The sequence below is a fragment of the Centroberyx gerrardi genome, chromosome 23, assembly GCF_048128805.1.
Source record: "Centroberyx gerrardi isolate f3 chromosome 23, fCenGer3.hap1.cur.20231027, whole genome shotgun sequence".
NCBI lineage: Eukaryota > Metazoa > Chordata > Actinopteri > Beryciformes > Berycidae > Centroberyx > Centroberyx gerrardi.
This window is the reverse complement of record NC_136019.1, coordinates 15,711,758-15,727,880: the sequence shown is the minus strand read 5'-3', so window position 1 is coordinate 15,727,880 and position 16,123 is coordinate 15,711,758. Positions and strand designations below refer to the sequence as shown.

At 44.7% G+C, this 16,123-nt stretch overlaps 2 protein-coding genes across 2 annotated transcripts in view; one reads left to right on the top strand and one right to left on the bottom strand.

Annotated features, from left to right (window-relative positions):
- The window catches only part of hspa12b (heat shock protein 12B), a 16,056-nt gene extending 6,875 nt beyond the window's left edge, over positions 1–9,181 (top strand). The window contains exons 7-12 of the mRNA XM_071923094.2: positions 1,725–1,811; positions 3,577–3,681; positions 4,311–4,569; positions 4,758–4,861; positions 6,041–6,231; positions 6,771–9,181. Of these exons, the coding sequence (XP_071779195.2) occupies positions 1,725–1,811; positions 3,577–3,681; positions 4,311–4,569; positions 4,758–4,861; positions 6,041–6,231; positions 6,771–7,250 (1,226 nt within the window). The 3' untranslated portion in view covers positions 7,251–9,181. The remainder of the gene's footprint in view (positions 1–1,724; positions 1,812–3,576; positions 3,682–4,310; positions 4,570–4,757; positions 4,862–6,040; positions 6,232–6,770) is intronic.
- Positions 9,182–9,349: 168 nt separating this feature from the next.
- On the bottom strand, positions 9,350–15,336 carry cct7 (chaperonin containing TCP1, subunit 7 (eta)). The gene is made up of 12 exons (XM_071923088.2): positions 15,291–15,336; positions 13,996–14,079; positions 13,805–13,874; positions 13,172–13,278; positions 12,812–12,990; positions 12,474–12,645; positions 12,101–12,265; positions 11,556–11,744; positions 11,286–11,383; positions 11,019–11,151; positions 10,694–10,900; positions 9,350–10,429 (listed from the first exon to the last, which is right to left on the bottom strand). Exons 1-12 carry the CDS (start codon positions 15,294–15,296, stop codon positions 10,199–10,201), a joined length of 1,641 nt encoding a protein of 546 aa, XP_071779189.1. The 5' UTR covers positions 15,297–15,336; the 3' UTR covers positions 9,350–10,198.
- Between the last annotated feature and the right edge of the window lie 787 nt (positions 15,337–16,123).

The window sequence follows — 16,123 nt, the reverse complement described above, 5'->3', positions numbered from 1 at the left end:
GTTATTCTTTTTTCAGCTTCATTTACTATGCACTTACACACACACACACACACACACACACACTCCGACATTTACCTCCTGCGTCATCCATTGCCCATATGTGTTTAGCTCTAACACGACTGTCAGGCTGCTTCCAATACAGTGCAGCCCATTGTTCTTCACTAAGTGGCTGATAACCTTGATTGTCAATCTGCTCAAACCAGAAACACAATTCCTGTCTTTCTTTTTTCTTTCTTTCTTGCATTCTTGCTTTCCAGTTTCTTTTGTGCTTTTTTGCTTTCATGCTTTCTTTCATGGTTTCTTGCTTTTTTGCTTTCTTTCTTTCATGGGTTCTTACTTTCGTGCTTTCTTGCTTCCACTCTTGCTTTTTTGGTTATGTTGTGCTGTCTTTCTTTCTTTCTTTCTTTCTCTCTGTCTTTCTGTTCCTCTCTCTTTCTCCTATACTCTAACAGTTGCGGTGTGCAGGTTTCTTCTGCATCATGTTCTCATGGGGTTTGGGGCACCTGGTAAAAACCACTTTAACCTAAATTATATAAACACTTCACTCCGGACTGTCAAACAGGGACTTATGACTTCGACACACACACACACACACATTATACACACACACACTTTTACATAAAGGCCACAGCTTCCCTTCCCACAGCCAAAAAGTCCATTTTATCAAGAGAAAGAGAAAGAGAGAGAAACACTCTTTGTTATTCCAACGTCTTCCCCTCGCTCCTTTGAACTGCGATAACTTCTCAGCTAAAAGCCGCTCTGGTTTGTTTTATGAGCTCAGGAATGAAGGAATACGTGTGTCTGTTATGTCAAAGCGGCCGTCAGGTATTTAGTATTTCTGTCAGCTGTGTGTGAGTCGGTTCTGTTGCTGTTGGGCGCCACCCAAAGAGCGACCTGCCAGTCAGGCCGCTCACATGTCCAGAATGAATAGAGAGCTGAAATGTGAGACGGTTCCTCCATTCCAACAAATTGCAGCAGTCATGTAAAAACATTACGGCTCCCATTTGGGTGTTTCTTTCTTGTTTTGCTTGGATTGAAAGACTACATGATCCTTTATATGTTTTAAATGTCATGGCTCTACAGCTTATGAAACCCATTCAAGCCTTTGGCAACATACATTAAAAACACTGTTAGTTTGAAAGTGAGGATGTTTCTCTTTTGCCTTCAAGAGGACGCTGGTTGAGCTGAAAGCATTCAACTGCAGGAGTGATAGAATAAAACGTAGGATGCTGAAGCAAAGTTGCAAGTGATCTACACCTTCTCAACATTCCTCACCTTTAAAAAAAAATTCTGTTTTCTGCTGCATATCATCAAACAGGTTTGCATGTCGTCACACCAGTTTCACTGCTTATTTTTCAAGTCAAACGATCAAACTCACGCCAGTACAGTGAGGTGAAATTCCTGTCTGAATGTAGGGAAAGGGCGTGTGTGAGTCTGTGTATATGTATATGTTTGTATATGTAATGTGTGTGTGTGTGTGTGTGTGTCAGCACAACACACACACACACTCCACAACAGTGGAATGGACGGTCTGTAGAATATCAACTATATCGTGTCTCCCTGTGACTTTTCAGCCTGATTTAATGACATACATGATTCATTTATATGTGTGTTTGTATGCATGCGTGCAGGAAATGTGCCGAAATTAAAGTATGTTCTGTGTGTGTGTGTGTGTGTGTGTGTGTGTGTGTGTGTGTGTGTGTGTGTGTGTGTGTGTGCTGCAGCGCGGGAGCAGCTGAGGCGATCCAGACACAGCAGGACCTTCCTAGTGGAGAGTGGGACCGGAGAGCTGTGGTCGGAGATGCAGACTGGTAAGGCTGTGTGTGTGTGTGTGTGTGTGTGTGTGTGTGTGTGTGTATGAGAGAGAGAGAGAGAGAGAGAGAGAGACCACACGTCAGAGATATTGATGATTCTGACCTTTGACCCCAGCAGGCTGACTATGGGAAGCAGACACTCTCTCATTTCTTCCGACACTCATTACTTTCAAACAGACGTAATCTTTTGTTTTCATCTCCTCTTGCCTCCTTTCTCTCTTTCTTTTTTCTATAAAACATCTCTCTCTTCCTTCCCCAGCCACCACACACACACACACACACACACACACACTCCTACACTCCTCTTTCCTCCTAGCCGACAAGGCCTTCTTTTCCAGTTCAGTTCAACAATGTTTGCTGTTTACATCCATATCACTGTAGTATTCTTAGGGCCTGTTCACACTGTTTTAGTAGGAAAAAGTGCTGCCTCAACTGCATTTTATGCTTTTAATATGAAATAGCAGTCAGCATGATGTTCACTTTGTCTCTATAATGTCTTGCTGCAGCAGCTGCCACTGTCAGCAAACAGTAGGCCTACTTATGTCCAACTCAAACACTAAGCAGAAACTCCCACAGCACAGCCAATACTGACTTTTCTACCAATTCTTTTTCTATTTTCGTCCTGGTTGTTGCCTCTTCTTTGTTGTAAGATCAGAGACGGACAAAGTCACCCAGTCTGCCAGAGGCTTCACACACACGGCCTTTTCTTTCTGTTGAGCCATGACAACAATCTGAGGAGACACGCGCCCCCGCTGACCCTTTTTGCCCCCTTTCCTGCCCGCTGGCAACACACACACACACACACACAGGAAGGACCTGGCCCGTGGGACTCTCTGCCTCTTCACTGTAAATAAACCAAAGGAAAAGCAAGCCCTCTTTTCTCCTCCCTCCCTCCCTCCCATTTTCTTATCTCGCTCCATCTTTCCTTTTTGCTCTTCTTCTCCGTGTTTTATGTCTGCCTCCCTCTCTTCTTCTACCTCCCTAATTCTATTCCCTATCTGTTTTTCAGGAGTTAAATATAACAGTCTTGTTTTCAGCATTTGTGGAGGGGCATGGGAATTTACTCTGGTCTCTCTCCCTCTCTCTCTTTTGTATTATACAAAAGCAAATAAATGTATTATTATGATATTCTCTCTCTCTCTCTCTCTCTCTCTCTCTCTCTCGTGGTTTGGGTGTGGTCAGGCCCAGTTGAACACAAGCTCAGAGGAACTCAGCCAAAACCAGACCTTATCGCTGGAAATATCATAAACACACACGCAACTCAACGAGTGTGCGCATACACACACACACAAACACACACACACACACACACACACACGCGCGCACACACACACACACGCAGTGGGAGAGCAGCAATCACAAATGCCTGGAGCTTGTTTATGTTTGGGAGGCTGCTGGCTGAATGGTTTCAGGGGAAACACACACACATACAAACACATACAAACACACCAGAAACATGATAGTCAGACATGAGGCAAAAATGAAGCCATTTACCACATTATCAGCCACAATTTCCTCCTACAATAAACATCATTTTCTTACTGCTGCCATTATATTCTACATGCAGAAAATATTTCATTTTTCATTTTTCTCAGTTCCCAAAAAAAAAGATTTTATGAGGATACAAGACTTTTTCAGGACAACGATGATATTAAAATTGTGTGTTTGTGTGTGTTATCTGCAGGTAAAACCTACATAAGGTAGTGCTGATAGTGGTTAACAGTTTCATCAGTGTGTGTGTGTGTGTGTGTCTTCTCTGTAGGTGACAGGTACATCGTGGCAGACTGTGGAGGGGGAACAGTAGACCTGACTGTCCACCAGATAGAGCAGCCACAGGGAACACTGAAAGAGCTCTACAAGGCTTCAGGTGCAACACCTTTGACCCTCCATACAGCCACTTTTACCATCTGCTAATAAAACACTAATAAAAATCCATTAATATAAGCAAGCTTAAATGGAATCCACATACATAACATTCATTTACTGTGGTATTTTTGAAAATGTGTGAAATTCTGCAGACAGGTTCTTTGTTGTTGTTGTTTTACCTTAAACCTTAATACTATGGATCTGGTTTCTGAATTCAACATCTTCCAGCAAACATTTTATCGTTGAATAGATGCTGATACGACCACCTGCACCTGTGTAAATTTAGCCAAAATAATAACTTTATTTATATAGTGCTTTACATAAAAGACAAGAAAAATAATTACAGTAAAACACAACAAGGGATAAACAAAGCAACATTATATCAAATAAAAGAGGCAAATACAAGTTAAACCAATAAAACCATAAAAACAAACATAAAACACAGGTAAAATGGTGTAGATAAAATAATAAATCAATAAAACTATGTAAAGGCCTTCGTATAAAAGATATATATATATATATATAAAAAGATATATATAAAATGAAAGTTTCCAAAGTTGTTTTAACATAAATTTTTACCATGTTTACCGTCTCTCTCTCTCTCTCTCGCCCTCTCTCCCTCTCTCCCAGGCGGTCCTTACGGTGCCGTGGGCGTGGACCTGGCCTTCGAAGCCATGCTGTGCCAGATCTTCGGCGAGGACTTCATCCAGAGCTTCAAGGCCAAGCGCCCGGCGGCCTGGGTGGACCTCACCATCGCCTTCGAGGCCCGCAAGCGCACGGCCACGCCGGGCCGAGCCAACGCCCTCAACATCTCCCTGCCCTTCTCCTTCATCGACTACTACAAGAGGCACAGGGGGCAGAGCGTGGAGACTGCGCTGAGGAGGAGCAAGTGAGTGTGTGTGTGTGTGTGAGAGAGAGAGAGAGAGAGAGAGAGAGAGAGGGAGGATGGGTGAGTGGTGATTGTAAGATGAGTGTGTGTGGGGTTTTGAAGTGATTTATTTTTGTATATTTGCAGAAAAATCAAGGCATAACCTCTGTGTGTGTGTGTGTGTGTGTGTGTGTGTGTGTTTGTGTCAGTATGAACATAGTGAAGTGGTCGTCCCAGGGGATGCTGCGGTTGACCCAGGAGGCCATGAACGAGCTCTTCCAGCCCACCATCAGCAACATTGTCAAGCACATCGGTGAGACACACACACACACACACACACACACAAACACATACACACGCATATGTACAGACCGTACTGATTCCACCATCCCTTTCCTCTTTCCACCTAGTAAGTAGCATAGTAATCACAACCTTTGACCTTTCAAACACACAAGAAGTAGCATGTTTGGAGCCGTTTATTCGAACTCTGGAGCTTTTACTCCATAGTTCTGTTACTTTTAGGTGAGAACAATGCCATTTGAACTCCAAATAACCGCACAAAGATGCCTGAAAATGCAGGTTTCTGGCTTCTTCCAAGAGAACTGCAGTGCGTTTCGTTAGAAGTGAGAATGCAATCCAGACCGACTATAGGAAATGACTCCAAAACGCAAGGGTTTATGGGTATAAGGAGTTTGGAAAGCCTAGCATAACAAAATGACCCTATGCAGACAAGTCCATCATGCTAAAGTTACAGGGACTTGTTTGTTTTTTGGTTTTGACTCCTCCCTTCACCAAAATCTCAAACCTTGCTGGATTACAGGTTACCCAAACTATGCCCAGTAAACAAGCTATTTGTGGGTCCGTGTGACTTTTGTTTACAATCCCTGGTTTGTTTGTAATTGGGCAGTGTGATCATAAACAAACCAAATACAAAAATGCAACACAGTAAACTTTTACACTATGGTTCGGACCAAAGAAATCGAACTGTAGGTGTGACGGCACCCTTGGTTTCACTTTGCCAGCCCTTTCTGTTCACTTCATTTTAGGGTTGTGGTGGCGCAAGCAAAACGTCTGACTGAAGCCATCATCAAGACAGAATGAAGGCAGAAAAATACCCTTCCTGGTATTAAATCACTCACATTGCAGGGGGGCAATCAGAACTAGGGGATTGATTTTCTATAGTGTGTATGTACCAAAGAGCGAGAAGCAAGGCGGAGACTTAGGTGGAGCAATGGAATGGGGGAAAAACCATTCGCAGCTGACCATCAGCCAGCTGCAGACAGGAAGCAGAAATCAATATTCCCTCATGAAACATCTGTCCAGTCAGGCTGCACTCATCTCTCCTCCCTACAATCCCCCTCTTCTTTCTCTAGTCACTTCTCTCTCATCCCTAACTTTTCACTTAGGACACGGATTCACTCCAATTAAATGAAATCATTTGAATAAATCTCCTTCTTTTTTCTCATCCTCCCTCCTCCCCTATGCCTAACAGAGGAGCTGATGGCAAAGCCGGAGGTGCGCGGCGTGCGCTTCCTCTTCCTGGTGGGCGGCTTCGCCGAGTCGCCCATGCTGCAGAAAGCGGTCCAGAATGCACTGGGGCGGACGTGCCGCATCATCATCCCCCAGGACGTCGGTCTGACCATACTGAAGGGAGCCGTGCTTTTTGGCCTGGACCCCACTGTGGTGAGGGTGCTCGAATACCTGACGGTCCTAGAGCAGTGGGTCCCAAACCGGGTCTTTGAGAAGGGTTCAGGGGGTCACCAGGAAATTTCACTATTAATATATTCACTTTAAGTTAGTGTTAAGAGAGAATGTACAGTATGACTGATCAGTGGTTTCATTGAATTTGGATTTCCTTTGAAATTCAGTTTTTCCAACATTCAGTTTCAATTTAACTTAAAAACTGTGGGTCTGTGGGCGGGGCTAGTTTGAGGTGCGTTTGTTTCACTGTCACACAGATTTGGGTTTGGTGTCAAGTTACACTTTAAAGAGTAACTAAACCCCAAACCCAAATCTGTGTAAATCCTGACGTCTAAAGGTAAAAAGCATGCGACTGAAATTTCCATCTGCTATTGGCTGGTCTTTGGTGTCAGGTGATTTGTCACTTTCTGGCACTGAAGATCAGCCAATAGCAGATGGCATGCTTTATACTTTTAGATGTCAGGCTTTACACAGATTTGGGTCTGATGTCAAGTTTCTCTTCAACAACCTCTTTGCCCCAGGTCCGTGTCCGTCGCTGCCCGCTCACCTACGGCGTGGGCGTCCTGAACCGCTTCGTGGAGGGACGCCACCCGCGCGACAAGCTGCTCATCAAAGACGGCCGCGAGTGGTGCACCGACATCCTCGACCGCTTCGTCTCCGTCGACCAATCGGTGGCTCTCGGCGAGGTCGTGAGGCGGAGCTACACGCCGGCTCGCCTGGGCCAGCGGAAAATCATCATCAACATCTACTGCAGCGGGACGGACGACGTCACGTACATCTCCGACCCCGGGGTCAGGAAGTGCGGGACGATAACGCTGGACCTACCGGAACCGCTGCCGGTACCGGGAGCGGCGGGAGGAGCTGGGGGAGGAGGAGGAGCAGCGGAGAGGAGGGAGATCAGAGCGACCATGCAGTTTGGAGACACGGAGATCAAAGTCACGGCCGTGGACATCATGTCCAGCCGCTCCGTCCGAGCGTCCATAGACTTCCTGTCCAACTGAAGAGGAGCAGGAAGTGGAGACGAGCGTTTAAAAAAAACATTTAGATATCTGATTCCAGGGATGTGCTCAAAACAACATGAAATATTTGAGAAAAAATAAAGGTACTTTGGGAGTAGGCCCCATATTGTTTCTGGACAGAATGGGAGCTTTGTGTTTTCAAAGGGAATTCTTGCCTTAGGACAGTTCTCATCCCAGAATTCAAACATTCATACAGTTACTCTTTAGCAGGGTAGAAGAAGAACACGAGAGGGACATTTTTGAACTCTCGATTTCAAAAGTGCGTATTCCTGAAAAGGTGAAACTAATGGTATCAGTATCTCCTCAACCACTGAAGAGGAAAGGCACAGAATAGGTCCCCACTTCAAACGCGAGAAATGTTTCAGTGGAGTTTGTCGCTCTGTCTAAATGCTGTAGAGGCTTTTCCTGCCGAGAAAATACTCTATGAAACCTCATGCAAGTTGGAGACTGAATTCAAATCATCTGCCTTCACTCAGTTCACCCTGGCCAAGCGGTATTTAGGCTTCAGAAGTGCACACCTACATATACACCTACATGTACCTACAGTACACCTACATATACTACCTAGAGTGAGACTCACCATGTTCAGTGCTTAATATTGGGAGCATTGCCTTTTCCCTCATGTAATGATACAGGCATTATCCCAATGTTCTGGGCTGATACCTCATTTTATTACTATCCATTTATTGATACTACTACCTGGATTGCAGCTGTTCTGTTCATCTTAGGATAGTTGTGATTCAGCTCCACCTAGTGGCCAAAGGACTGAACTACCATCTTGGAATGCATAAACTCTCTGGATACATCTAACCCAAGTGTGGGTCCTACAGGAAAAGACTGGAATCATTACACAATCTGCTGAATGGCGTCTCTTATACAGTACATGTTGCCTCCAGATCCGGGTCGAACAGTGTTGTCAGTGTTTGTTTTAGCCCATATGGAGTTCCAGATGGGCGGGGTTCACCAAATCAGGACAGTTCAGTTAGTGTTAGAAAAGCTGTCACTCACATAAAAGCATACTAAACTGACTTTTAGATACTTTCCTCTGATTGTCAAAACATTCTGACATTCATTGTTTTGTCCCATGCATCTGACACCTTAGTAGATTAAATCATAAAAAGTCATTTGCAAACATTATTCTACCCAGATTTGGTTACCTAACTTTTTTCAGGAGCAGCATGTAGAGTATGTATGTTTTAAATGCAGACAAATTTAAGTAGAAATACAAGGAAGTAGCTATTTATCTTTGATCTACATCACCGAACAGTGTATGACGTTACATCATATGTTCATGTTATGTCTGTATGGGCTGAACAGCTCGACTCAAGCCTCAACATTTGCACCTGGGTTGATGTGAACCTGGAACATTTCTGTCCAAACGCAAATCTGAACCCAAATCAGGGCTTCAATTGTTAATCATATTTTTCCATATATTTGACTTAGCACAAGCCATAGCGGGACTGAAAGTCAAGCTCTGATGTGTTGTCCATCTGTTGTAAATGCAGTCAATAGTCCGCCTAGTCATAGAGAAACTTATTTTCAATGTGAGCCCCTATAGAAAGAAAAGCTGGTGGGTGTGAGTTGGCACAAAGTACCACATGCATTTATCTTCCTTGTTCAGGGAGGATGAAATGAAACCACCCACTGTGTATCACCTTCTAGGCTCTGCATCTCATTTGCATTGTGTATGCTGTAATAAACTGTATCCAACTTTCTGTATAAAGTAACAAGAAGCTTGCCGACCGTTGTACCAGGCTGAACTTGCACTTTGCTGCCTTTACCTTGTCTGCGTCTTTGATGACCTTTCTTTTCCTCCGTCCTTTTCTATCCTCAGTGTACAGGTTTCTTCTATTCCAAACATTTCATAGATTCTTTATATTTTTCATTGCAATAAAGCAATACTTTTACCTTTATCACTCGATTTCTTTGTTCACACTAAAGAAAATTAAGCACTTTTTCAGATTTAATGATCATGACAGATCAGTTGATCCACAATAGCCTTGAAATGTAAATAATATTACAATACTGGACATCAATGTATTGATACACTAATAAGTAATTGAAAAAAACAGTCAACAGTATTATTTCAGCTGTGGATTTATTGATAAGAATGGTCCAATAAATAGTTCCACACAGCATAACCAATAAGACATGGTTCAGAACTGCTCAACAACCTATCAGTGCTTTGCTTTTCCACAAGTTACAAAATGGCTCCCTCAAGTCAGACGAAGAAGGGTGAGGGCTGGGGCGGCTTCAAGGGGACAGGAGTGTGTGTGTGTGTGTGTGTGTTTCAGAACAAAGGGGGCTTTGCTATCATTCTCCATGCTTTTCAATATGGCGGTAGATCTTTTTTCAGCAAAAACGCTAAATTTAGAAAGATACAGTGCTTGATGATAGATTCACACACAATCAAGCAGCAACATTAAGAAACTGAAATAACAGGAGACTAACAAAGCCTCGGTAACAAAACACTACGGATGAAAGACTAGATAAAGAAAGCAGAGGAAACAAACGTCAACCATCTTTGCCAAAGTCCGAAGAACCGTTCTTGAAATCGCTAGTTGAACTTCTCCTGTCCTCTTTCGTTTTGTATGAGTGTGTTTCCCTACGCCTGCCATCTGCCATGTGTGTGTTCCCCTATAACTGGTTCCATCAGCCCATTTCAAACCACATTCAAATCCCATTGCAGGTAAAAGACGCATGCAACTAAGGTGCCAAGCCACATTTCAACACAGGTTTAAATACAAAAGGATTATAAACTGGTTTTCCTAACTACTGGAAGTAGCTTGGGAAGAATCAGATTACAGTCCTTTTTTCAGTGTATTTACATCTTTGTTTAAATGTAGCTTGGAACCCTATTAGACCAATTCATCTACCTGCATTGGGATTTTAATGCCAGCTCTAAAATGAGGCTTTACTCCCCGCTCTGTCTAGTGAGCATGGGGTCTCCCGCGGCCCCTGCCCCTGCCGGCGCCCCCTGGTGGTCCGTCCATGCTGCTGCGGGGGTTCTTGATCGTCTCGTCGACAGACAGGATGAGGCAGGCCGCCTCCGAGGCCGCCGTCAAAGCGTTGATCCGCACGATGGACGGCTCCCACACGCAGGCCACGAAGTTGTCTGCGATGTCCTCGTTGTTGACGTCCACGCCGTACCACATGCCGCCCTGCGGAGAGAGATGACACATGAAACATACAGTCTCTCTATGCCAACACTGTAGCAGACCTGCAGATTCATGGCTAGTGGCTACAGGCTTGTCAAAACAGAATAGAATAGTAAACGGATATATTCACATTTGGGCTGTTTTGAAAAACATGGTGTTTAACTGACAACAATGAAATAAATCCTAGAGTGCAACACTTCTTATTTCTGCTTTCCACTGGTACAATTTCTACAATTGAAGGTGTGTGCGTGTGTGTGCATTCCCCACCTGTGCGTGCTTGGCGCGGAGCTTGTTCAGGATGTTGGTGGCGTCGAAGCCGGCGTTGTCGCACAGCTGTCGGGGGATGATCTCCAGGGCCTTGGCGTACGCTCCGATCAGCAGCTGCTGCTTACCGGGGATGGTCCTGGAATAATCCCGCAGGTACTTGGACAGCTCCATCTCTATGGCTCCTCCACCCGCCACGATGGAGTCGTTCTGGAAACGGGTCAAATACAGACTGCTTATAACCCTGTGTAGATTCATAATGGCTACACGCAATGAGCTTTCTCTCACTCATTGACGCACACATCCCATTTCTGTGGTGTCAACCGACCTTGATGGCCCTGCGTACGATCATGATGGCGTCGTGCAGCGAGCGCTCCGTCTCTTCCATGAACTGCTCTGCTCCGCCCCTCAGGATGATGGTGCACGTCTTCGCCTTGGGGCAGCCCTTCAAGAAGTTATACCTGCAGAGAGAGAGAGACACAACGGGCGAGTGTGATGATGCGTGTTTTTCCTTTTCAAGAGGTTACTCTCTGGTGAGGATGGACAAAAAACACACACACACACACACACACGGAAGCGAACTTGTTCCTCTTACCTCTCTCCTCCGACCTGGACCTCCTCAAAGAGTTCACACTGTCCCAGGACGTTGTCTGTCATGGCTCCTACTGAGGTCTGGATGGAGCCTCCGCAGGCCTGGAGGTCACATTACACACAATTGGTCTCGTTCAGCAACCGTTCCATCTACTTTTAGTACCAATCCACAAATGTGGGTCTATAACACACCGATGTGCCGTCCTCAACAAGTTATTTACATACAGCGGTGTACTGAATGTCTATGTGTATATACAGTATGTGTGTCCCCTACCATCATGGTCCTCTTGAGGTCCTCCTCCTGGACCCTGCCGGCACAGAACAGGTCTCTGTCGGCGAAGTACTGCGTAGCCACGTCACCGATGGGCAGCTTGGACAGAACCACCTTGGCTCCTGACTTGTAGATCTTCTCCAGTTTGTCGTACAGGATGTTCCACTCGGCGTCCACGATGGCCTGGTAGTCCTGGGGAAAGGGAGAGGGCAGAGAGGGATTTAGGCATTTAGGTGACGCTCTTATCCGGAGCAACTTAAAATAAGCGAGTGTGTTACTCAAGGACAGTTCAACAGGGGAGCAAAAACCTGTGACCTCTCCATTATGGGATGATCCGTCTAACCATTAGCCGACACTGCCACCCAAAATGACAAAGGAGTTTCTTTTCCAGTACAAAACCAAAAACGTTTTTAAAATCAACAAAACTGCACGATGTGATCACGATTCTTCGAGTTGATCTGTTTTATAATATAATATAGGTGCTTCTGTGTGTGTCTGCATGAGTAACACCAGCAGTGTGTGTGTGTGTGTGTTTGTAGACCCCATACCTCCACAGATTTCACGCGGACCTCGGCGTTGTCCTTCTCGGCCTTCAGCTCCAGCTCCACGTTGAGCAGAGCGATCTTTGGGCCCTCGTAGCGTTTGGGCTGCATCTCGAACCCGGCGTAGGAGAAGGTCTTCTTGAACGCGACCCCAGCCACCAGCTGCGAGTCCTGGGGAGGCGAGGGACGGAGAAAGTAAGGGACGACAAAGTCAGGAGAGAAAAGGAAAAAAAGAGGGAAAGGTGGAGAGGAGGAGATGGTCAGTAACTCAACTACTGTAAACTTAAACACTGAACTAGTCCATTGCCTTTTTGAAACTTTTGTTCATGTGAGAATAAAAGTTCTGCAAGTGTCCAAATGTTGAACTGAGGAAACGAACCTCCAGCGCTCCTCCCTGGACCTTCTTGATGCCGATCATCTTCAGGGGCAGCAGCTCGTCCAGAGACATGACGGCGTCCACCACCATCTTGGAGAAGAACTCCTTCTGGCCGGCGATCAGTTTGGAGTTCAGGGCCGTGGCCGCGCACTTCTCCAGCAGCTGCCTCTGCTCTCTGAGGGGACGGAGAGAGAAATGTGTAAGCTCCGTCAAATAAAACTGCTCTTTCAACTGAATTCCCTGAATACAGAGGCTTTCGATTTAGACCTCCATGGGTAAACACGGCTGCCGTGCAAATGAAGCGACTTGTGAGAGAGGGCGGGCGGAGAGTGAGCGCTCACTGTTTGTCGTCTTTCTTGACGGGGACGGAGATCTCCTTGATCTTCTTGACGGCGAGCCCGGTGGCGCTGCGGAAAGCTCTGATGATGGTCTGAGGGTGGAGGCCCTCCTCCACGTATGGCTTCAGCTGCTTCAGGAACTCGGCGGCCAGGAGAGTGACGGAGGTGGTGCCGTCTCCGACCTGGAGACAGAGGGATAGAAAGAAAGAACGTCTCATGCTGGTCTGAGGGTGGAGATCGCATTCATTGTGATAGACTGGATATAGGAACCGTCTTCATGGCCCAGGTCTTGCAATGGCCCAAGATGTCCACTTCCTGAATTAACTGAAATGGCCTCAAACCTAACACACACACACGTCTCACCTCAGCATCCTGGGAGCGAGCGATGTCCACCAGGGTCTTGGCTGCAGGGTGAACCACATCCAGCAGTTTCAGGATGGTCGCTCCATCGTTGGAGATTGTGGCCTTACCTGGAAAACACACAGACACACACAATTAATTATGCTGCACAGTAAAAAATACACACATACTTCCTCATACACATCTTTATGGCCTGCGCTGCTATGCCATCCCACCTCATCTCTGTTGTGGTACTGCATGTCTGTCTCTTTACACCGAGCTGATTGACAGGAATGATCAGGATTTTCGAAGGCCTATCCTATTGGTCACTAATCAGGTCTGATATTAGGTCATTCACAAAGTTTTCATGATGGTGCATCAAGCACTTCACTACTCTACTACTCATTCCATTATTATAACTTACAAAAGCAAATGGAACATCAGTCTCTACTGACTCGCACTAGCATTGCCAGCAAAAGTCAACATGAAAATATTGTCAATTTCTCAGAAACAAAAACACAGGTGTGAAAAATTTACGCCATCCTCCCCACCACCTATCAAGTCCTAAATTCTGAACTTTCCCTTTACGATGACTTCAGCTATATATTCCTCCCTCAATCCACTCTTTTCTCTATCTGCCCGTCCTCCTCTCCTCACCTCTGGGGTCCACCATGAGTTTGTCCATCCCTCTGGGCCCCAAGGTGGTCCTGACAGCCTCAGCAATCACCTGGAAGAGAACATACGACAGTTAAAAGATTCAGACAGTTTTCCCCATATTCACAGTCAAACAAACACAAACCACACACAGATACAGACACAACCATTTGGCGAAGAGGTTGTTTTCTGACCTGACAGGCATTGATGTTGCTGATGAGCTGGGGAATGCCCTGAGACGTATCTGTCCCCTCCTTCAACAGGATAACCGGTGTGGGCTGGAGAGGAGAGAGGGATGAAGACAGAAGGAAAGATGGAAAGGAAAGGGGAAAGACATGAGAAAGTGACAGAAAATTAGGGAAAAAGATGTCAATCAAAGCAGGTAACAGCAAGAAATCTAAATCAACTATTGCCTTAAGATCATACCAACTACTTGCAGATAAATGTTGACATTCTGAATGCATCTATAGTTGGCTTGTTCATCAGTATCAGACACCAGACAACAGGTTTGCAGGTTGTTTAAAACCTTCATCATGTTCATTTGCAATAAAAATGTCAGAAAATAGTATTGTGTACATAGCAGGTAGAATGGTTTCCATGCACACATTCAGTGTCCAGACGACAGCAGTGCAACACACAGGCTGGTGTCCTGGCTAACGGACAGGTTTGGGTGTGACGCCTTTGTTGCCCATCAGACAGAAGCGGCTCTGACTGACATTGTTTAGATGCTCAATCAATACAGCTCACTGCGGCCAACTTATAAATTTGATGTTTATAACAGATGTTAATTCATCTTGTTCAGTCCTTAGTATCTGTATTACTAACTCCTCCAGACTGGCTAGCCGTTGTTTGCTAACGTTAGGAACTAGACGTGTCTGCTTTGTCCACTGCTGTACATCAATCTCTTCCCAAGTCCAGCCAAATACACATCTCTTGACAAATAAAACAATCACTGTCCAGACCATTATGAACCAAAGTTAATCAGCTAGCCAGCCTAGCTTGGTGCAGTAAAACAGTTAGACATGTAGCCAGCCATTCACTGACTTGCATATCCTACGGCTAACGTCAGTAACAACTTGGCTGACAAAGCCGCAATGAAAGCCGCTATGAAAACTGACAGCCAGATATTGAAATGACGATACCAAGCACAACTGCAAGACAGATGAACTGCATTATTAGAGCTTTATTCGTCAAACTCTCATTAAGCGTAGTCATCCTATTATCAGCAATAATGTCATGCTAGCTAGCTCCACCGTTACTTATAACAGCGTATCCGCCCATTGATGCCGGGGATGCTACAAGGCTAACAACCATCTAGGTAATAATAAAATCGTTTACAACTCTTTTTCACAAAAATAATTGTTTCCTAAGAATGCCTACACCTAGTCTTATATTTTAAGAGTAGCCCCGATACATATACTGGCTGCCAAGAAAAGGATGGAGGAGGATTTTAAGTTTGGCATAAGGGCATGAATGCTAAATCACTCACCATCATCTTTGCAGTTCCTTCGAGAAGCTTTCCACCGGCATCCAATCCCACAATGCTTTTCGAAACGTGGAGCTGTTGGGGCTATGTTCAAGAACATGCGGCACTTTCCAACGTTTTGTTTTGTGTATTGTGCAGAGAAGTTATTCTTAAGGTAAAACTGACAATATAGCTTTCTTTTCTGATAGGTTTTAAATGCACTACCTAGAATGATATCACACATTTATTGTATTACTATTTTCAATCAACATTTACATCAAAGTATCTATCTATCTATCTATCTATCTATCTATCTATCTATCTATCTATCTAACAAAGGGATGACAAATGATAATAATATGGGTATGAGGCAGGTATGTTGTCCCACTTAATGGCATAATAAAGTAATATATAGTAATATAGTAATTCTGTTTCACACTATTTTTCTTAAAGGAGTGCACCGACTTGTTGGTAAATAAGCTTCTGCTTCTCTTTACATGTAGGGTTAGGGTTAATGTTGTCACATTAATTTCCATGTCAGTATCCAGTGACATGCCTGAACATGTTGTCAGGGTTTTTGCATGCAGTGATGGAAGCGAGACACCAAACAAAGCAGTCTGTCCACCAGCACAGAGTATGTTTAGACAATGAAATTACAATTTTCAGCCAAACATAATTGTTTTTATTCAATAGTGTATGTTTACATCTATATACTGTATTGATTTGTCCCCTGCCTCAGCATTTGTAGTCTTGAGCTTAAAACAGCGGGTTTTCAGTGTGCTGTATGCTTACATTACTGAGGTCATTAATCAGACATTTCCAAGCTCTCACTACAAGCTAAACTTTAACTGAAGGCC

Coding starts and splice junctions, on each gene's coding strand:
- cct7 (XM_071923088.2), bottom strand. Junction 12,646..12,811: donor GTCAAGAAAGACGACAAACA/GTGAGCGCTCAC, acceptor CCGTCCCCTCAG/AGAGCAGAGGCAGCTGCTGG. Junction 10,901..11,018: donor TCGTACGCAGGGCCATCAAG/GTCGGTTGACAC, acceptor ACCCGTTTCCAG/AACGACTCCATCGTGGCGGG.